We start from the raw sequence: 23,137 nt of genomic DNA, 5'->3' as shown, positions 1-23,137 counted from the left end.
CATCTTTGCTTTAGTTTATGGGTCCCTAATCGCTACATGAATATTAGCTAATTAAATCTATTTTCTGAAGCTCTCCACTTATTAAGAAACAGTCTGTAACTGCTTTAGACTTCGAATCTTCTTTCATGAGACCAACAGAATGGTTAAAAATTTGAAAATAGCAACAACGGGCCTTGGAGAAAGAGTTCACGTGGTGAATTTAGTAAATGGAGTTTGATACAGTCATAGTGCCCTAACAAGACCAGCAGCTATTAAATACTAACGTGCTACAATTCCAGATGGATCACTTAAGCAATAACAGAAGTGCAGGCTCTGATGCTACTGACCTTTGGTATTCTTCGGATCACTCTCTCACACACACATACTCACAGACACGCACTCACACTCATAATTTTCTGGGCAATTTGCCACCTTGTGTGTCCTCTAGAGCAATTAGTTTTTTCACTGACAAAAGTTTCCTGGTGGGGAATTTAGTTGGAGAGGGGTTAAGCCATTATAAAGCTTGCTAGTGAGCAAAAAGACATATCATATGAAACAAAGTTTTAATTTTTATTTTACATATTTATACATAAAACTTTCAAGGAACCCTCTGAATCCAACAGAATGTTAATAGCACATCTAAAAAGGAACTTCAGGTAGTCAACATTCACAAAATGTTGAAAACTGAGTAAAATATACATATTACGGAGAGCTACAACTTCACTACGAGGCAGGCATGTATTTTTTGACTTGTATAGCACCGTCATTTACAGTTCTTCTTTAAAACTACAGTGAAGAATGAAAAGTAGTCAATGGGAAAATACTGTTCCAACTTAAAATCTCTAAACAAATAAAAATAAAGTTAAAACTACTCTCTTTTATTAACCGTGATTTGTGGTGGTGTCAGTACTGTACATTTTTTTGTAACAATATTTTATTAAAATGCCTGATATTAAGTGGCACAAGTAAAAAATTAAAATAAATTAAGAAGCAAAGGCCAATCACTGGACATTAAGCTTCAGACATTATCAATGACTAACACTGATATTTGTTTGTTTCTGCACCACCTTTAGCAACAGCATTTTTACAACCACAGAAGCAAAATAAATTCTAGCTTGTTCTCTGGTTGAATGGCTTCTTTTCACTTTGCAGGCATTTTCTCTGCCATGTGCTTCTGCTGACTTTCAGCATGTCTGTAAAATAATTAATACAATTATTTAGCATTATGTAGAAAGATCCAAACTGCTTTTCAATCAATAGCTACAGCATCCTGCAAACTGAAGCTCAGAGTTACTGACAGTGAAATAGATGAGAATCAAGAAAAAGTACGTTATTCAAACTCTTTGAACTCTGATTTGAACTCCTTAATTTTTACATTTTGTGTATGATTCCTTTTATTTAGTAAGCCACTGGATGAACCTGAGACTTATAGACATTACTACTTTTAAGAAGAAAAGTTATGTTTGAAAATGAAAAGAAATAAACATCTGGGATACTTTACCAACAAATATTAAATATGTCTTCCACAGGTCCTGATACTGGGGATTTGACGGTAAGCAAGAAAATGAGGTCTTTGTTCTCATGGGGAATATGTTCCAATGGAGAGAGACAGGAAAGGAATAAATAGCAAACAAGGAAATAACAGATGGAAATAAGCATGAAGCCAAAAGTCGAAACAAGGTGTTCTGATGAGAGTAACTGAGTGACTACTTATATCTAAGGACACATGCAGACACAGACCTAGATATTAACTAAGACTCCTGACAGAAACTTGGAGCCAAAAATCTAATTCACTCCTGCAAAAGCCAATGTCTAACAAATGGCAGGTCTTCGTGGATGTAAAGATATTCCATGTTTGCATGTTTTTTCCCCCAATTAATCCTAAGGGCATGGTCTTGGCAGTGAGGATAGGGTGAGTCTTCTTATTTACCAAGCTCTATTATGGGCCAGGTCTGGTGGCTCACGCCTATAATTCCAGCACCCTGGGAGGCGAGGCTGGTGGATCACGCGAGGTCAGGAGTTTGAGACCAGCCTGACCAACATGGCAAAACCCTGTCTTTACTGAAAATACAAAAATTAGCTGGGCATGGTGGTGTGTGCCTGTAATCCCAGCTATTCAGGAGGCTGAGGCAGGAAAATTGCTTGAACTCGGGAGGCCGTGGTTCCAGTGAGCCGAGACCGTGCCATTGCACTCCAGCCTGGGTGACAAGAGTGAAACTCCGTCTCAAAAAACAAACAAACAAAACCAAAACAAGCTTTATTATGACCTGTGAACCCAAAAATAGGCCAGTGAAGCAGCTAGACAGTGGGACAGAGTTAGACAGTGGGGCAGAGGGGGAGGAGTGTGACCAAGCTGTTTACATCACTTGAATGGTCACTTCTCAGAGAACGATGGGGTTTGAAGGCTGCAAAAGACAATGGTTTTAAAGGACGATTTTAGGAAATGATAAATTTGGCAAGAGAAAAACATCTAGGGCTGTGGTTTTCAGCTATAATCAAAGGTTTAGGCACAGTTTGTGTGCTGCCTGGACTTCAGTAGTCAGTGATGTCAAGTTGAACTCACTGGTTTTATGCAGAGTGTGTCATATCAGGGAAGACAAACTATAAATACTTTCAGAAACAGGGGAGTGACAACAGTGTCCTTGCCACACTCAGCAGCCCATCAATAAATGGCACTATTCAACTAACATTAAAGGTACTCAGGAAAAAGTACCTTATCAATAGCTCTCCATTCCTTAAAAAATCTGTCCCCTTTAGCAGAACATCTCATGGCCCTGTTGATGTGTAACAAGAATCAAATATTTTCATAACTAACTCATATGCCTCACTTAAGCAAATCCAGATCAAGATATTTTGATGCCTAGTGAACTTGATTCCACTGTAGCTAATTACATTACAGTTCTCACAGCAATTTTTAAATATACTACTCTGTACATGTACATGCACACACACTCCTGTGTACATGCACACACATACATCAAAATGTTTTCCAAGAAGGAAAGCAGAACAGATGGCACACAACTTCAGAAAATATTGAAAATTGGGTAATTTTTTGAGACATAAATAAAATAGTGAATTTCATTAAAATTTTAAACAAAGGAGGGAAAGAGTTTCAGTCCATAAAACTAAAAGGTTCTTATCAGCAAGTTATATAAGAGTCCCTATTAGGATTTGTTTCACTGAAGCCCCACCAAAACTCTTTTTTTTTTTAATCAACAATTGCTATTGAGGGCTTACTATGTGCCCAGCAGGCCCTGTGCTAGGCTCTGGGGACGCAGTAATGAATGAAAATGACCTCACCTCTGTTTTCAGGGAATTCATAGTCAGGTGGGGAGAGACAGCAAAGGAAACACAGTGCCATAAGGCTCCACATGACAGAGATGAGATGCTGTTAGGAACACTGAGGAGAAGGTCTTAATACAGTCTTATGATCAAAAGCAGGTCATATAATTGCTGGTGCTGGCCGGGCGTGGTGGCTCACGCCTGTAATCCCAGCACTTTGGGAGGCCGAGGTGGGCGGATCACAAGGTCAGGAGATCGAGACCATGGTGAAACCCCGTCTCTACTAAAAATAGAAAAAATTAGCCGGGCGCAGGGGCGGGCGCCTGTAGTCCCAGCTACTCGGGAGGCTGAGGCAGGAGAATGGCGTGAACCCGGGAGGCGGAGCTTGCAGTGAGCCGAGATTGCGCCACTGCACTCCAGCCTGGGCGACAGAGCGAGACTCCGTCTCAAAAAAAAAAAAAAAAAAAAAAAAAAAAAAAAAATAATAATTGCTGGTGCTGTTTTGTAGACCCACCACATGGCTGTTCATGTGCTGGAAACATGCCAGCATGGAATGACCCTGACATGCCAGGGTCAACTCCCCTGGGAATAGTCCTGATTTACATGGAGGTGTAATAAGTTTAATGCACTGATAATCCATACGAGAGGAGAATGAATGCTAAAGAGCCAAGTGTTTGGAGGTCAGGGAGGGCTTCTCCAAAGAAGCATCATCCAAACCTGTGGTTCTCAAATTTGGCTATGCATGAGAATTATCTAGGAGCTTTAAAAAAATTCTCATGCCCAGGCTAGCCCACAAGAATAATTAAATAAGAATATCTGGGGTAGGATCCAGGCATCACTATTTCATAAGCCTCCCCACATGGTTGTGTTGTGCAACCCAAATTGAGAACTACTGATGAATGGACATCTGGAATAGTAGGAGTTCTATAGGTAAAGGGAAGAGGTGGATCACATGTCCCAGCAGGACCCACAGCTACTCCTTCCGCCTTCTGAGATCTGGCTGTAGGACTCTGGGGCTGCTGCCTTTAGGGATGTTTAAGTATCCTCAGGTCCCTCCAATGAGGAAAGTTACTTTTCTGCAGCCAGGAGCAGATGTAGAAGCTTCTTCTCACCAAGAGAAAGGCTAGGCAAGGACATCATGCCCCTGGGGCCTATGGTAGGACTGCCCCAATTCAAAGGATGCCACAACACCTTTAAATTAGTGACTCCTCTCCTTTTAACTCCATGGTTTTGCCTGCCCTGTTTCCGATGGTCACACCATCTGAAAGTTATAAAAACATACGCTGCAAACCTAAGTATTAGCCTAACACTTAGAAGAGGCGGGGACTCTCACCATCCTCCTTGCCAAAAAGAAATGCCAATACTATTTTGAGAAACAGAGAAAAGATCTCTGCTGTCACAGGTAAATCATAGTTTGCAAGACTTTATATATTTTTCAAAAAAAATGTAGGTCCTGATTGTATATTTCACCATTGATTTCCCATAATCTTAACACCTGCATGCAAACTTCTTGAACTAACAAAAAAGGGATGTTTTATAATTGCTGGTGGTGTAGTGCCTGAATACATCTTTAGATGGCAATAATATTATTTGAGTGTTATTGTGATATTTCAGATGCAGGCAAATACGTTCAAAGAGTATGAGAAGGCTTACTGTTTTGTTTTGTTTTTGGCTAGGGATAAGGCAATATAATACGTAAAACATACAAAACAGTGCTGCTCGTAACTCTTAAAAAAGAAAGCTTAAACATATTTTTCCAGCATTTTGCTACTAAAACCATTTTTTGTATCATTGCATCACTAGACAATTATTTTACCCAGCATTACACATTGAGATGAGGTCCTATGGTAGGTGCTGGGAGCATTATTACCACTACATATGTTTTCAAGCTTCTCTGGGATTGTTGTAGATCATGTGGTTAACTCCTTACATCATTGTGACAAGAGGTGTTCCTTCTTTGCAGAGCCTTCTACTCTCTAAATACTATTTCTGGGATTAACAGCAATTACTCTCTCTTGGTTTAAAGATTCCATATGGACCGTCTCAGAAAAGATGCCATAGTAAATATGTGCTCATAGGAATGTTTACAGCATTCCATGTACTTTATATGCTTACAGTGATATGCTTTACTGCAAGGAAATCTGCAAAGAAATGCAAAATTTTGACCAGCATTAGCCTAGTTTCCTTGTCCCTTAGGAAGGGAAGCATTCTTTTGACCTCTTTAGAAAGAGGAAGTTGGAGCAAAGCCCAGCTAAAAACTCAAGTCCTGGAGTTTCCCCACGGTGAGAACAATCTGGTGGCACTGTGGCTGCAGAGATGCCAGTGTCCCTGCCTTCTGGGCATGGCAGAGGCGATCAAGAACTGGATCATATAAGAGCTTGTGCTTTGGAGAACTCGTCACATGGATGCTTGTCTGGAAACATGCCAACATGACACGGCTTATGCCCAGCTTCCCAGGGGACGGCCCTTCAAGGTAAAGTCCTCCAAGACCAGAACTACTGACCTGATTTAGGTGGAGATGTGAGAAGTAATGCACTGACAATTCGTCACAAGTGGGTTGTTACCAGACGGTTGCTAACAAGCACGCATTTGGTAGGGACAATGGAATTCTGCTTCTCCTCCATCTGAACAGCTGGCACCAGCAAAGGCAAGGTGAGTTATTCATGGAAGTAGAGGAAGAAGTTCTCTAGAACTAGTTTTTGCCTAATGCTTAGATTTCAGACCACCCTGGGCTTCATTTCTTCTTTGGCAAGAGTGAAGCCACACTGACCTGGTCAAGTCTTCGATGTCCACCAGCATGGCATCCTGCTCTGTGTGCAACTCATCTCGGATGAGAAGCAGCTGGACCAACTCTTCATTCAAGCCTGTGGCAAATAAAAGAGCATTTAAAAACAGATAAAACGGCCTCCAAGTCAGAATGTGTAACTATTTACAAACCAGTATACCCACAAACAGCTACACATAATAGGAAAGATATTTTTGTAAAAGGTTAGACTTCTTATGTTGCAGAAACATGTCTAATTTGCATAATTATAGAGGTGTGGGAAGAAAAGGAGTCAAGTAGGAACTATTTCCAATTACCTTCATATTAAGGTGGGAAAATAAATGTTAGCTGTTAGGAGACTAGCTTGTTAGAAAAAGCAGGTTTTGTTTTGAAGAAATGTGAACAACAAAGCCTGGAGCACATTAAGTTTTCCATCCTTCAGCTTCAGGACTCTCCCCTCACACTGACAGTCAGGAGGGCCTTGAGGCCTGACTACTACATCAGATGCCGGCTGAAAGGAAGGTATGCCAGGCGTGCTCAAAGCCTTCACACGGCCCTAGGAAAGGAGAAGCCCTAGGTGCAGGTTGTTTTAGGAGAAAGTATTATCTGAAGATATTGGAAAGTCAGATTTGTAATATAGTTAGATATGTAAGACCTGAAGAAATAACCCCTGAAATTTCTAAACAACAGGGTGCCAAGGAAAATATTACTTAAGACTTACTCTTTCTTTTCTTATCTTCTTTCTTTCCTTTCCTTTTCTTTTTTTTCTTTTCTTTTTTCTTTTCTTTCCTTCCTTCCTTCCTTCCTTCCTTCCTTCCTTCCTTCCTTCCTTCCTTCCTTCCTTCCTTCCTTCCTTCCTTCCTTTCCTTCCTTTCCTTCCTTCCTCTTTCTTTCTCTTTCTTTCTTTCTTTCTTTCTTTCTTTCTTTCTTTCTTTCTTTCTTTCTTTCTTTCTTTCTTTCTTTTCTTTCTTTCTTTCTTTTTCTTTCTTCTTTCTTTCTTTCCTTTCTCTCTCTCTTTCCCTCCCTCCCCTCCTCCCTCCCTCCTTCCTTCCTCCTTCCTTCCTTCCTTCCTTCCTTCCTTCCTTCCTTCCTTCCTTCCTTCCTTCCTTCCTTCCTTCCTTCCTTCGTTCTCTTTCTCTCCTCTCTTTCTCTCTCCCTCTCTCTTTCTCTCTTTCTTTCTGTTTGAAATGGAGTCTCACTGTGCCGGCTAGGCCGGAGTGCAGTGGCGCGACCTCAGCTCATTGCAACCTCCACCTCTCTCTCTCTCTCTCTCTCTCTTTCTTTTTGAAATGGAGTCTCACTCTGCCGCCCAGGCTGGAGTGCAGTGGCGCGATCTTGGCTCATTGCAACCTCCACCTCTCTCTCTTTCCTTCTTTCCTTCCTTCCTTCCTTCCTTCCTTCCTTCCTTCCTTCCTTCAAAGACAGGGTTTTGCCTTGTTAGCCAGGATGGTCTTGATCTCCTGACCTCGTGACTTGTCCGCCTCGGTCTCCCAAAGTGCTGGGATTACAGGTGTGAGCCATTGCACTTGGGCCCAAAATATTTCTAATCTCCCTGAAATCAGTGCACTGGGTTAATTGGGCTCCTGCCACTGAAAAACATGAACAAGCCAAAGCTCTCTCTTGCTTTTTCCCTCAGAGAAGCTAAGCATTACAGCTGCTAGTCCCAGACACATGGAAGACAGTACCCATCTAGCAAGAGCTCTAGGCAGGAAAACAAAAGATAGAATGGGGGTGATCAGACAGGTCCCCCTCGGAAATGCTTTTAGATATCCTGACTTCAAATGATGCATTTATCTGCCTTTAGGTCAAACTAGTTTCCAATTTTAAAAAGAGAGCCAAAAAAAAAAAAAAAAAAAAAAATCACACAAAGAGGTCTAAAATTTCATCTGTTCCTGAAAAGGACTAGATGGCAATTTTAGTGTTTAAAAGTCTAAGGAAGATGTTTTAGTGGTAAAACATCAGAAAGCATTTTCAGTACTTGAAAGAATAACAACTCTAGTAAGTAATTTTCAACTAAAATTAAAATGTAGTTGTAGAATTTTTAAAAAATCCTGTGAATCTATGGTTTCTTAATCAAAATGTTTGACTCTTTCTCTTAATTTTAGAACAATATTCCATGTGTTAACTTGGCACTGAATATATCCAATTTTTTATCTGGATCTTGTGGAAAAATTTCATTTTTTCCAGTGTGCACTTGGGTAGCCTTTTATACTATCACTTAGTAGAGTATCTACATATCTGAACCCTTAATGCATAGAATTTTTTTTCCAATATGAAGTTTTAAGCTTTTTATTATGGAAAATTTTCAAACTGTTACGAAAGCAGAGAAAACAGTTTAATGAATTTCCATGTATCTAACTAGCTTTAACAATTTTCAACTCATGGCCAAGCTTGGATCATTTCTCCGACTTCTACTGGATTATTTTAAAGCAAATTCCAGTTATCATATTATTTTATCTGTAAATGCTTTAGTATGTATGTCTAAAAGACAGGGGTTTTCTTTTCTTTCTTTTTTAGAGATGGAGTCTCGCTGTGTTACCCAGGCTGGAATGCAGTGGCACAATCTCGGCTTACTGCAAGCTCCACCTCCTAGGTTCATGCCATTCTCCTGCCTCAGCCTCCTGAGTAGCTGGGACTACAGACATCCACCACCATGCCCAGCTAATTTTTTGTATTTTTAATAGAGATGGGGTTTCATCGTGTTAGCCAGGATGGTCTCGATCTCCTGACCTCATGATCCGCCCGCCTCGGCCTCCCAAAGTGCTGGGATTATAGGCGTGAGCCACCGTGCCTGGCCGGCTTTTCTTTTTTAAATTCACATAACTGCAACACCTTTATCACACCTAAAATAAATCAATCTTTACTAAAACATTCAGTTAGTATTCAAATTTCCCTGTTTGGCTCATAAATGCTCTTTTCTTTTTATAGTTGGTTTACTTGAATGCATTTGGTTGGCATATCTCTTGAATTTCTTTTAATCTGTAATATCATATAATTATACAGACTCATTCCTCCCTGGGGCTGAAGAGATTGTGAATTTATCTGGCTTAACCAAACTGCCTAAGTGAGAATGTTCTCTCTTTCATCAGGCCAAGCAAACTGCCTATTCTCTGCATGACCAATCACCTTGAGTGAGCACCACTCACCACTCCCTGTGGCCACTTCTGTTAAAGGTCTTTCTTTATTCTGGGGAGAAAAGTCCATATTTTGTCACCCTGTAATTTTCACATATTGGTTCCACACACTTCTACCATCTGGAGTCCCAGGAAATGTGTCTAATTTAATTTTATTGATGATGATGATACCTATGATGAATGTGTATACAACTAAAGTAGAAAGTATACTTGTACAGCAAATGACTTGTAACTACTGAATTGTGTTCCAGAAACAGGTGTTGTAAGTCAGGTACATGCACTGTGCTAGGAGCTGGGGATTTAAAATAAATAAAAGGGACCTGTAACTATTGTGAATCTTTAAAAATTCTTAAAGCTTCTGAACATTTTACAGCTAAAACAAGTAACAACAACAAAAAAGAGCCTTGTAATTCTCTTATTTTCCTTGCAATCACACAGGAACCCAATGAAATGTTGTATGAAAAAATTGGACCAAAGAAGTAGCATTATTCCATGATGTTTTACATTGAATATCCTATTTTCAAGCATATCTTACACTTACTTTCTATCTGGGAATGGAGATCATTGACTATCACTTGTAGCTGCCCAATAGTCATGTCTCTCAGGTCGGTGGGTTTTAAACTTCTTTTCATCAAGCATTCACTTATATGAGGCATGTGTGGCAGCTGAAGATACAAAGGGGAAGAAATGGAGGAGTGAATAGAGCCACAAACACACTGAATGTAAGACTCAGTTTTCTCTTAAAAGATCCACTCATCCACCCACTGCAATTCAGTGATTAAAAGCTTTCCCAGGCTGTGTCTTTCCCAGTGTGGGGCCCTACATCCACACTACATTACCTAATATGCAATTGGCATCAAAGCACAACACTCCCAGCATCAAAAGCTTTTTGACTGGTTGTGAGTCAATGTTATAGCCACAAATGAATTGCCAAGGAATATCAATAATATTGATAACAAGGAAAAAATTAGTATCAGCTACTATTTAATAATTTATACCATGCTACAAGTACTGTGCTATGTGCTTTGAATACTTTATCTCACCGAATCCTCACAATCATACTCTGACACAGGCATTATCATCCCCATTTTATAGAGAGAAAACTGAGAAGTAACTTCCTTAGAACTTCATAACAGGTCAATGGCAGAGCTAGACTTAAACTCCAAAGTCCAGGACTCCTGTTCACTATGCTATATTGTTTTCATTGAAACATGAGAATGAGAATTATAGCAATAGTAAGTTTGCCAGGACCAGTAGGTTCTTAGACTGAGATTGCTTTAAAGGAATTTAAATATTCCCATGACAGCTAATATTGTTCCTAAGAAATAGTAGATATCAATCAAGAGCAAGCTTTACTTTTGTGAAATCTATTGCTTATGTATTTTTCAGCGCTACAGTAGGAAGGAAAAGGAAACAAACTTAATCATTTCTCAATGACAGGACTTTTTACAAACTGCCTTAGAGAAACCCAAGTTTGCATAATTCTGGGAAAGGACTGGGACAGTGTCAACCATTTCTGGCCCCCAAACTCTTTCTTGCATTTCAGCTTTTGCTGCTTACAAGATCAGCGACGGGAGACTTTTTCCTGTTCTGTTTCTCCACTTCTACTTGCATTTTGGCCATTGGTTTGGCCATGGCAAGGGCCATTTTGGCTTCAGCTTGCAATTTCTTTTGCCTTGTAAGGAAGTCCATGTCATCCAAGGATTCAGACTCCTCTTCAGTAGTGTCTCTATCAGAATAGGAAGAACTCTGTTTGCTCTGCAAAGGGAAAAAGAGCAGCCTGAGCCTTCCATGCATGCCAGCTAGCATCCACTTAGACATGGGCTAAAATACCCTCTGAGCTTTCTCCCAGAGCAGCTCAGAGTTTCCTCCATCAATGTGACTTGCTGCTTGAGTTGATAAATCTCAAGTAACATAAAAAGGGTCTAGTTTAAAATAGATTTTAGCATAAACAGAAAGAGCAGTATAGTTAATAATGGGAAATATATTTATAACAACCTTGAAATATGTCTTTGATTCTTGGTCTCAAAACTTTCCTGAAGTGACCAGACATAACAAAATATTGACTCAGAGCCAAGGCCCTACGTAGGTTCTTTGAGTGGACAGGATCTCAGGTATCCAATGATGTTCTGATGTCGCATTGCACTCAATGACAACAGTTTCCTCTTTGTTGGTCTTTGGTAAAAAAGGCTATAGACAGACCTCACAGAGAGGAAATAATTCCAGCAACAGGCACCCAAGATTATTCAGCCAACTTCTGTAATGTGAAGGAAAGACATGAGCTCATATTTCTAAGCCCAATAGGGAAGAACTGGATTTAGCTTATTTTCTCTTTATAATTTTTAGAGCATATCTAATTTCTCTCTCTCTCTCTGATACGGTTTGGCTGTGTACCCACCCAAATCTCATCCTGAATTGTAACTCCCACAATTCCCTTGTGTCGTGGTAGGAACCCAGTGGGAGGTAATTGAATTATGGGGGTGAGTCTTTCCTGCACTGTTCTTGTGATAGTGAATGAGTCTCACTAGATCTGATGGTTTTAAAAAGTAACATGTGACTTGCTCCTCCTTGCCTTCCGCCATGACTGCAAGGCCTCATTAGCCATATGGAACTGGCTAAGTCCATTAAACCTCTTTCTTTTGTACATTGCCCAGTCTCGGATATGTCTTTATCAGCAACTTGAAAATGAACTACACCCTCTCTCTCGTTAGAGACAGGATCTCACTATGTTGCCCAGGCTGGAGTGCAGTGGTGTCATCATAGCTCACTGCAGCCTTGAACTCCTGGGCTCAGGTGATCCTCCCGCCTCAGCCTCCTGAGTAGCTGGGACTATAGGCACCATGATCAGCTAATGTTTGTATCTTTTATAGAGACAGGGTTTTGCCATGTTGCCCAGGCTGGTGATTTCCCTAATGGTTTAATATGAAAATAGTTATTAGCTTTAAGAAAGCTTATATATCTCTATTTTATTACAACTTTGACTTTTTAATCATTGTCAAATTTTAGAAGCATGCAATTCCAAGAAACTTTTCTTTTTTAATCTCTGAAATGTTTGTTCCTGATTCACAACAGAAAAGAAGCTAAATGGCCAGGAAATCACAACACCGAGCTTCAGCTGGTGCTGTTTGGACTCACCATGGGAGACAAGGGGGTGTCCAAGCTGGTTTCAGTCTTACTGTCATCAGCATCACTGTCCTTATCACTGCCACTGTCGTTGACAAAGCATATCTGCAAGTTCATCCCACTCTGCAGTCTGGGCAGAAACAAACAGGACACTAGTTCTAGTTAGCTATTGGTTATTTGGCTTCAGCCAATAGAACTGTCTGATTTTGCTAACAGAAAGTAGTCTTATGTGCTCTTCACATGTAGAAGTGAGCAACCAATATTACTCTCCACGTATGAATAACTCTTAGTAGAGGATTTTCCAATGTTCTGTGAGTTTTTTCCTCGCCAGTTTCATGGTAAGTGAAAAATAATTTAAGGCCAAATGTTAGGGCACCCAGCACAATACCAAATAGATAGTTGGCACACAATAAAAATGTGTTGAGTCTTTGAGTTTACAGTCCTGTCAATCAAGATGAATGGGGTCCTCAGGCAAATAAGGCTGTGTGGTGTCATCTAGAGTCCCGTCCCAGGGGACAATCAAAGACTCTCTCACTGGAGCCAGCATCCCAAGGCCACAACTCTCCGAAGAAAGACTCCTTTTCTCCCAAATAGACAGAATAGGGTCATCTGAAGGAAATCTTTAAGGCAGTTGCCAAAAGCCAACCGAGGGAGCTCATTTATATCATTAAGAAAGAAAAACACCACACGTTCACACTTAAAAACATGTAAGGAAGCCCCAAACCCAGGCAGGAAGGTCCAGCCTTAGAACACAGCAAGGTTCTGCAGACCGCCTCCTGCACACAGAACCTCAGGGACAGAGACCTCTGGGAAGCCATTATATGTGTGGTGAATCCTGAAGCTCCAGGGCTGATGTTGTTGGAAGCACAGTCACAAAGGGTAACCTCACCATGTAGCTGCCACTCGCAGGCCAGACTGCAAAGCCAACTTTTTGTCCTAACCTTCTTTTGAAGTTGAACACATTTCAATACTGTTTGGCGATAAAGCGTTTTTAAAGAAATAGTCTTCCTAGCATCTCTAGTAGCCCCAGTCTCTGTTTAAGCTTAGGGAAAGAAAAGGCAAAGGAGGTTCCTACACAAGAAGAGATCCCAAGGAAGGTGAGGTTTAGGGCAGAGGACACTGCCAGGTTTAGGTCAGAGGACGCTGAATTTCTCTGGCATTATTACTGCCATAGGGAGAAATGTCAAGAACAACTTACCTGAGATTTGACTTTTCAATTCCAATGGTAGGAATGCTTTGTAGAAATTGCTCAGATCACTCATTTAAAGTGCTTCTTTTATTGAACATAACACAGAACCCAGAAAAAGAAAATCTGATTTAACACGGGAACCATAATTGTTATGGGTATGCGCTGCCACCTATTGTTAAATTCTATAATTACTGAAAATCCCAGCTTACAAACCCTGTTAAGAAAATGCAGCCATTCCCTTAGTCTGCCCAGCTCTATTCGCTCCCTACCCTCAAGGCGCAGGCAAGGGGAGCCAGGCACAGAGCTAGGGGTTAGAAAGCAACACACCCCACTCTGAACATCTAAAGGTGTTTGGAGTGAGCTGAACTTAGGTTCTGAATCCTTACTTCTTTCTCCAGGCACATTACAAAAGCTCTATGACCCTCAGTTTCCTCATCTGTAAAATGGGTTGAATAGTAGCAAACCCAGTGTTATGCAGGAAGGATTAAAATAGTTCATTCAGAGCTTAGTGCAGGGCAAGTGACCTGCACATGTGAGTTGGTCTCCATTCTCTATTTGTTGAAAGTCTAAACAAAAGTAACAGAATTTTAGAGGTGAAGTGATTCTCTAAAGTCACTTACTCTAATACTGCTTGTCCTGTCACAATAATCCCTGATGTAGAATCAACTCTCTGAGACGACACATTGTCTATTAGGCAGTTTGTTCTTCTATTGAGCTAGGATTTGCCGCCTTTTTACTTTCATCCATTGGATATACATACATACCTACATAAACACACACACACACACACACACACACACACACACACACACACATATATATTTTTTTTTTCCTGGAGAAATCTAATATGTTCAGGTTACCCTTTGATTCCATGCAGGTTTAGAAATTTTAATGTCTGTTAGTCTAAAAAAATAAAATCAACCCCCTTTTAATAATAATACTCAAGATCTATGGGTTGGAAGATGGTGGGAAAAAAACTGTTAGCAAATTAAAAACAGACACATTTTAAAGACAAATCCTAATTTGAATCTAGGATTACGTAGCATTTTCTATTTATTGAATAAAGTCTTGAGAAGAAGGGTCTCGCTACTGGATACACAGATTATAAACATATAAAATAACCCACAATACAAAATACAAAGCAAAATAAAGTTTACAATGTCCAGAGATATATATTTTCACTCACAAGAAGTTTGATCATAAGTTCTGTTGTGCTGCTGCTATGCTGACTTCTTTTTGAAGGATTAATCCAGACTAAAACATCCCGTACAGTCTAACTCAGGAAAGAAAAAAAAAAAAAGTTGGGGGAGATTTAGTAGTCTGTGTAAAATAAAAAAAAATGCCGCAGGTAGAAATTCAGAAAATCGCCTTAGTACCACATTATCCCCATGGGAAACTGAAGAGAGCTTCTTATAGGGTGAGACATAATTCCTTACAGTGGTAATCACCAAGAATGTTACTCTCAGGAAAAGGAAATTATATGACATAACAGCTAATGGTTCAGAGGGGATTTTAGTAAAGACATCTTAAAACGAGCTCAGGTTTCAAGAAGGATTTGTTTGCCTTTAGCTTTTAAGCGGGTTTTAAGAAGAAGTCAGCTCTCAGTGAAACTCAACCACAGCTCCCAAGCAGCCTGAATGGATGAGTGGGGCCACCTGGTGCTGCTGAAGGCCTCTGTGCCCAGGGTGGAAGAACAGATAACCCCTGTTCCAGGACCCTGTCCACCCTGGGAGACGTGGCTGTTCTTGAGGCTCACATCTGAAAACCGAAGTTCCCCGGGCCTCTGTCCCTCACACTGCAGTGCATCTGGCTGCCCTCACAACCAGTCTTGCAAAATTCAGGCTGCAGGGGGCCTAATTTACCTAGATTTCTCAAGCACAGTCTGAGGTGAAAACAAAACACCATCCTCATCTTGTTAATTAGAGATATAATTTCAAGGTATCCAATTCAAGGTTACTTGATGTTTCAAGTGGCATTTACCAGAGCACTGTGCAAAGACTGCTGGAAGTCGGCCTTGCCTGTCGATTTCATTTCTGAAAGGTCTGTCCTGGTTATCCCAGAAAGCTCTTCTCCCTTACATACCACAAAACAATCAAAACCAACGCTGCTGCCCAGAGCTACTGACAGGGAGCACCAGGGGTCTGGAAAGAGGGTGTCCTCGATGGAGAATGCCCAGAAACATGAAGAGCTAAAGACTAAGTATGTCTTCTGGACATCTCAGTGTGAGCAGGAGTGGCCTCTGTGTGACAGTGCCTACTGGCCAGGAGCAGGAGGGCACTTGGTCGGGAGGCTGCACAGCAACCTCATCTGCTTGGCATTTACAGTGAGGAAGGCTGATATTTAGAAAACACTGGTGCTGACTTCCAACTACTGTTACCAGGGATACTATTAAAATATGCACAGGAATTGAGAGGATGGCAGAGATGAAAAGTTTTTAACTACGAAGAGAATATCTCGAAAACTCAGCCAAGTGGTAATATGATATTGTATAAAGGTAACTTTTATTTCAAAATACAGGGACAAGAGCAGTTTATTCCCTAAGAGAAACAATGCCGTGGCCCTGAAGTTTGCTGGTGACTTCTAGAGGAGCAGTGGTCATTGTGAATCGGGACTTTGTTCTTGGCTTTGGGTTGTAGTGACTGGGATTGGGCTGGTCTGAGACCAGCTCTGAAGCCTGGAACTACTTGCTTTTTTTCTGATTTTAGGAAGGGGAATCTCCCAGCACCTGCTTAGACCACTAGTATCTATGTATAAATGTTCAAGATTCATTAGTAAGATTTTTATCCCCCTGTCCACAGCACCTTGGTTCACTTCACTTTGAACTGTTGCACTGAATTTTAAAGTATGTTCACTTACATTCTCTCCTGGGGCTGTGGATTACAGGCAAGATATACTTACTCAGAGAAGTCAAATGACTTACCCCAGACCTGTGACAACCTCTTTATAAAAATGGTCTCAATTCTTCCTCTCCTTATACCCATCTCCTCTGTAATGTGACTCTGCAGCTTCTCCCATTGAGAAGTGGAGTCTACTTCCCTAGCCCTGGGCTGGCCTTGGAACTCATCTTTGCCAGTAGAATGCAGAGGAAGTTCCAGTTTCCCCCTCAGGGAGCCCTGCCACCACCCTCAGAACAGGTCCAGGCTAGCCTGCTGGCAGTGTAACTTTGTAGCACAGAGCCCACTTTGTAGCACAGAGCTCAACCGGCAGTTGTCTCAACTGAAGCCCTAGACACGTGTGAGAGCCCAGCCAAGAGCAGTAAATACACCTTGCCAACGTGTAGCTGACCGGAGATGATTGAGTAAGCCTGTCCAAGCTCAGGTCAGATCAGAACCACCCAGCTGACCTATAGGATCCTAAGGAAAAATAAAGGTTGATCATTGTATGCTACTGATATGGGTGGCTTTTTAAAAAAATTATGCATCATCATTGTGGCAATAGGTAACTGGTACAGGTTCACAAAGCAAAAGGCTACAGGCTGGACTTCTGATTTCAGAATCCGGTGGCCTTTCCCTTATACTACACTTAGCCTCAGGTTTGAATTTATTAGATCCTTTCCGTATCTGGCAATATAATTTTAAAGGAAATATGCCTCCTATACTTGCTTATAATTTCAAGGCAATTGTATGGTTTTCCTTAGGAAACAGAGTGAAAGGGAACGCCCCATAGGCCAGGGATTTCAAACACGCATTGCTCATTATCTGCCTACAACCAGTGTGGCTTGAGAGCCTTTGGTCCTGCTATGCCATTCATTACTCAGTATCCCCAACTAGTTTGTGGCTGGGTCATTAAAATATATTATTTCCATTTATTTTGAAGGATCTTTGATGTATGATTTCAAGATTTTATATATAATGAAAAATTGCCCATAGTTTTATAGGATATCTTTTTCTGTTTCATGAGAATTTCAAAAGTGATGAAACATAAAATATGGATTGCAACTACTCAAGTAGCTATAAACACATTTCATTTTTCCGAGAATCTGTCATGAAGAAAGAATGTGAGAACAATTGAGGTTTGGGTAAGCTTTAGACATACTGCACGTGTGATGGTGTCTCTATAAAATGTGTTCAGTTAGGTTAAAATGACGTACTGCTACTCCTTGTAAATTGTGAAATAGTCTTCCTGTCCTGCAAACTCTGCCCCTTTCCCTTCTTTTCCCTACTGACTGTTCTATGTTGATATTTACCTTGAGTTACAGAAATGCCTATTACTACTCAAAAACACAAAAAAGAAAGAAAGGCAAAATTTCTGCCTCACAATATTTGTTACGAAAATACAATGCTATATTTTAGCAAATATTGCTGGTCCAACAAAAATCATCACACACACAAAATGACTATAAATGATTTTTATAACTATATAATGCAGAGAAAAAAGAGTTACATGTTCATGCATGCATGCATGCATGCATTCATTCATTTGATGATCAGGCCATAATAGTTCTGTAAATTTCAAGGCACCAATAGGCTGGTGTCCCTGTCAGTCAGGGCACGTTCTAGTTTACTGCAGTCCCCAGTATTCTCTATTGCTTTTTATAGCCCCTGTGCTACTTCACTCACTTATGTATCTTTTCGGCTCCTGAGGGCATTTTATGGTTCGTGGCCCCTACATTAAACGGATGCAAATAAAAACTAGGTCTTCTAACAGATAACAAGCGCTTGGATCATTAAGTTACAATGTATAGATAGAAATGTGAAATACACAGAGCGTATGTTTTCTCATATGTGAAACAGGGACCTCAAGAAACACTTAGTGGAATCTCCCTGTCTTATACATGGGAAAATACTTTTGCTACCTGGACATTAACAAGGTGTTAACCAGAAGACTGAAAAAGCAGAGAACTACAGAAGGAAGGAGGTCTTGGGGAACTGAGGTTGAGTGGAATGAATACAGGAGAGAGAGAGAAAAGCTGACCCTCTGGTAGTTATGTGCCCAGAGGAGTAATGGGTAGTTTCTAACTATATGCCAAAGAGAGGACTGGGGAGGACAGTATGTCTCTTTATATCCTGTCCTGATCCCCATCTTACAGGACTCAGGCGTTTGGCTTCCTCAGCAGAAGTTCATGAAGGCAGCTCCAAAGGTAGCTGGAGTGTGAATGGCCCTCTCTGGGTTTTCTCCTCCTAATCTTATGCATAACTCTCTTTTTTTCCACTTGCTCTTCTAACACTAGTTCTGGACCCTTCCCATCTGTACATGTTCACATGATAGCTGGCAAGCACACCAGCCATTCTGTGGCACAACATGGCCACAGAATCTCCTCACTGACTTAGGCAACTAATAGAAAAGGGAAATTACCACTTACCAGCTTTTCTTTGGAGAAATATTGCCCCTGTATCCTAACCTGAATCTCCAGAGAGCTATAAATACTTGCATTCCTCAGACGGCTGTTGGTTCTAATTCTACATCTAATTCTACAGTGTCCATTTCCTTCACTAATGACCATTCTCATGTAATTAAATTTGGAATTACAGAATCTTAATGTTGGGAAAATGCATTTTCTACTGAAATGTTGTCTAGCATGAATGAAAGACCAGAACAAGGCCTCTTCTGATGCTAGGAATAAAACTGCCACCTCTCATAGGCACCAAATGTTATCTACTTCCATCTTAAATAAGGCCAAGTAATTTCCAAGTAATCTGTATTCTGAAATTAAAAGTTACTATTTTTGAGCATCTACTATGTGCCAGGCATTTTGCTATTTTACGTGTAACCCTCAGATACACATGAAGTAGCACTGTGAACCCTGTTTCACATATGAGAAAACAACGGCTCAGAGAGGTTAAATTACACACTATCACAACACTGATACTTCAGGAAAGTCTGTCTTGAAATGTCAGAGCACTTTAAAAAGGATGAAACAAATTCATTAATGGTAGGAAAAAAGAGAAGAAAGATTAAAAAAAAAGAAAGAAAGCAAAACCAAACCAAAACCAAAACAAAAAGCTGGCAACAACTTAAATGCCTAACAATAAAGATTGATAAAGTATATTATGGTGAAATATATGATGGGCTATTCTGCAGCTAGTAGAAATACTAACCTTATGAATAAGATTAGTCCAATATTATTATATTAGATGAATCTTATGAATAAGAATAGTCCAATATTATTAGATTGGATGAAAGTTTCCAACTATGAAGTAAAAGAAAGTAGGCTAAAAACAGTACCTATGCTATAATTTCAATTTTACAAACAAAAATATGCAGATATATGCATAGAAAAAAATGTCAGGAAATATACTTTTTTGTTGTTGTTGTTAGTGAAAGAGATTCAGTTGGCATTGGATTTTCCTCTTTTGAGCACCTCTGAGGTGCTACATATGGGCATTTGGCAGGGATTTATTTATTTTTCTTTTTATTTTTTTGAGACAGAGTCTCACTCTGTTGCCCAGGCTGGAGTGCAGTGGTACAATCTTGGCTCACTGCAACCTCTGCCTCCTGGGTTCAAGTGATCCTCCTGCCTCAGCCTCCCGAGTAGCTCGGACTACAAGCACCCGCCACCACACCCGGCTTTTGTATTTTTAGTAGAGACAGGGTTTCAGCATGTTGGCCAGGCTGGTCCCAAACTCCTGACCTCACGTGATCGACCTGCCTTGGCCTCCCAAAGTGCTGGGATTACAGGCATGAGCCACTGCGCTCAGCCTTGGCAGGAATTTAAAAAAGAAAAGGAAAGAACATGACTGAGTTGATGATTAGCATTTGTGTGTTGGAGAAAAGGTGAGTAGATCAGTGTTTGATAGCTGGAAGAGGATGGCTGTGTGTCTGACTCAGCCACGTCTATGCAGGGACTGACTCACACATGAGTCAGGCCGGGTTTTTGTTTTTGGCAGAGTGCTAGGGGTCGTGGGAGATCCGTAGGCAGCAAGAAACATTTTCTTATAAGTGAACATTTCTGTGGATGGACTGTGATTCAACTGTTGACATTCCTCCTCAATTCAGTCTCGATTTCATTCTCCTCCTTGGATCTGCAGTAAATTATAGACTCTAACGTAATTGATATAAATTTAACTGTATTTTTAAAGCCAGGCTGCCTATTTATTCTGCTCAGCCCAGACAGAGTTTAAATATCTATCTACCCCACCTGCTGATGAGTTTCGGCTGTTGAGGCAATGAAGGTTAGAGAAGAAATACTTTTCCCCTTCCAGACCTTTGAAAATGTTCATGCAGACTGGGTAAAAATATGACAGCGGAAAGTCAGTGCCTGTGTGTGTTTTTGAGGCATATTCCTGAAGTAGGTGAAAATCTCAATTGCCAATTCTTTTATTCTTTTGACCACTAAAGCACTGCTTTACCACTTTTTATGTTCATGTTTAGAAACATTTTGGGGACACTATTTAGGCTTGGTTCCATGGTAAGCTTCATCTCAAAAACATTGGCTTTCATGATTTAGTTTGTGACTGTTTGAATTCTAAGCAGTTGTGAAAAAGAACGCAGTGGATCGATAAGACTGCATTGATTCTATGAAGCGTGGTTATTTACCTTTTGCAGTCTTTATTTATTTTTTATTTTTTGAGACGGAGTTTCGCTCTTGTCACCCAGGCTGGAGTGCAATGGCATGATCTCGGCTCACCGCAGCCTCCGCCTCCAGGGTTCAAACGATTCTCCTGCCTCAGCCTCCTGAGCAGCTGGCATTACAGGCGCCCGCCACCACACCTGGCTAATTTTTGTATTTTTAGTAGAGATGGGGGTTTCATCATGTTGACTGTGCTGATCTTGAACTCCTGACCTCAGGTGATCCACCTGCCTCGGCCTCCCAAAGGGCTGGGATTTCAGGCAAGAGCCACCACACCCGGCCTAAGATAGGGATGTATCTCAGCTGCTGTACCTCAGGTAGGTGGTGGCATGATTGCAGTACTTAACCCTATCAGCCCACAAACCAGGTAATAATCCCCAAGGAAGAGGTGGGCACTGGTTGTCCACTCATGCCTTCTGATAAGAACAACAAAGCTCCAGCATCAAACCTTGCAGATGGGGGTACAATGGCTTGGAAGGTGATGTACTCCATCTCCCGATGGCCCAAAAGCTGAGACATGACAGCTCTCAGGTAAAGTGGTTAAGTGGAGAGTTGGACTGTAAATGTGAAAAAGTTTTAGAACTACATTTGCCAACGTGTTTCACCTTTTTTTCTTCTTTTGTGTGCACAAGAGACATATGATAAAAGCGTATATCCAAAAAAGTCTAAAACGACTCTTTCAATAACTAAAATAAAAATTATAAGTGTTAAGAAGGCATGTGTCACCGTTTGAATGGCAGTGGCTTTTCGTTTTTACTGGTACATAAAATAACTATTTGTCTTTCAATCAATGGTGTCTAAGAGTAAATAAAAAGGATAATGAAATATTGTAGCAGCACCTACTAATGCAGCACTGACTCTCGTCCAGGCACTCTTCTGAGTGCTTTACTGGTCTTCCTCACAGTAACCCCATGAAGTAGGCACAATTATTACCCCATTTTACAGATGAGGAAACTGAGCCACAAATGAAGTCATTAGTAAGTGCTAGTAAGTGTCAGAGTCAAGATTTCAAGTCAGACCCTCTAGTTCCCAACACCCTGCTTGTACCCACCACACTGCACTGCCTGCCTAGTGAACAGGCAGGCAGTGTTGAAACATGTTGATGAGTGAAAAAGCATGGTGAGTAACAGAGCATGTGGATACACCACCTCATGATCGATGGTGGAAGAACAAATACAAATCCTGGAACAGTGATTGTCTCTGGTGAGAGAAACAGGGAGACTGGAAGAATGGGGGACAAATATGGCAGGATCTAAGCTTTTTATAGTGTTTTCAATGACACTGATTTTCTAACGCCATACATAAATATTCTGTCTACTTAGAAAGCATTTCACAAATTATAGCCATTGGATCTTGTTTTCTTCCTTGTAATCTGTTGATTGCACTAATGGTTTCTGTTCTCATCAGAAATCTCTTCCATGGTTTGTTTGTTTTGTTTTTTTAAGAGACAGGGTCTCGCTGTGTTGCCTAAACTATCCTCAAGCTCCTGGACTCAAGGGATCCTCCCATCTCAGTGTCCTGAGTAGCTGTTACTACAGGCACATGCCACTGTGCCTGGCCTTCCATGGGTTTTTAATGTGTACAATAATCTGAATGAGAACAATCCAAGCAGGACAGAAAATTTTACAACAGGATTGAATAAAAGGATGGCGTTAAACCTTAGATGCCATGGCTCACCTGCAGTCAGTAAGAATGTTTTCTAGCAGCTTTGTGCACTCTCAATGGAGCCTTGTCACGTGAACTGTGTGTGTCTAGACACATGTGTGGGACCACTGTCCAAAGAGAATGCAAACTAGAGTAATAAAGTCATCATAGCTTGTCAAAGATGATGCACCAATGAAAAATAATTCCTTGAAGCTCTTTTAATTAAACATTCAGCTGTCCACTAGAGCCATTTTTAAATATAAAATGCAGCCCTGTGGCCTTTTTCTTCCTGCCTCCCCCTCTTTTGCAATAGCTCAGGCAATTGAATTCTCATTGGTGATAAAAAAAAATTCATAAGACAGGGTACAGCTGGTTGTGCCTCTAGCAAGATGTCAAATTCAGCTTGCACAAAATTAATTGCACCTAATTAAACCAGGGTCATTGGCGTTATTGTAAAGTGAGGCTATTTATTAGACAAAGAAAATTTCACAAATACCAATTTGCTTTTCTTT

General features: G+C 40.7%; 1 protein-coding gene across 14 annotated transcripts in view; it reads right to left on the bottom strand.

Annotated features, from left to right (window-relative positions):
• Positions 1-528: 528 nt before the first annotated feature.
• The window catches only part of LOC105488541 (schwannomin interacting protein 1), an 804,156-nt gene continuing 781,547 nt past the window's right edge, over positions 529-23,137 (bottom strand). For all 14 annotated transcript variants that reach the window (XM_011752721.2, XM_071091172.1, XM_011752722.2 and 11 more), the window contains 5 exons: positions 12,295-12,412; positions 10,720-10,917; positions 9,701-9,824; positions 6,032-6,125; positions 529-1,172 (listed from right to left, as the gene is read on the bottom strand). In XM_011752721.2, coding sequence (XP_011751023.2) covers positions 1,121-1,172; positions 6,032-6,125; positions 9,701-9,824; positions 10,720-10,917; positions 12,295-12,412 — 586 coding nt within the window. In that variant the 3' untranslated portion in view covers positions 529-1,120. The remainder of the gene's footprint in view (positions 1,173-6,031; positions 6,126-9,700; positions 9,825-10,719; positions 10,918-12,294; positions 12,413-23,137) is intronic.

The sequence above is a fragment of the Macaca nemestrina genome, chromosome 2, assembly GCF_043159975.1.
Source record: "Macaca nemestrina isolate mMacNem1 chromosome 2, mMacNem.hap1, whole genome shotgun sequence".
Classification (NCBI taxonomy): Eukaryota; Metazoa; Chordata; class Mammalia; order Primates; family Cercopithecidae; genus Macaca; species Macaca nemestrina.
This window is presented reverse-complemented; position numbering and strand designations above follow the sequence as displayed.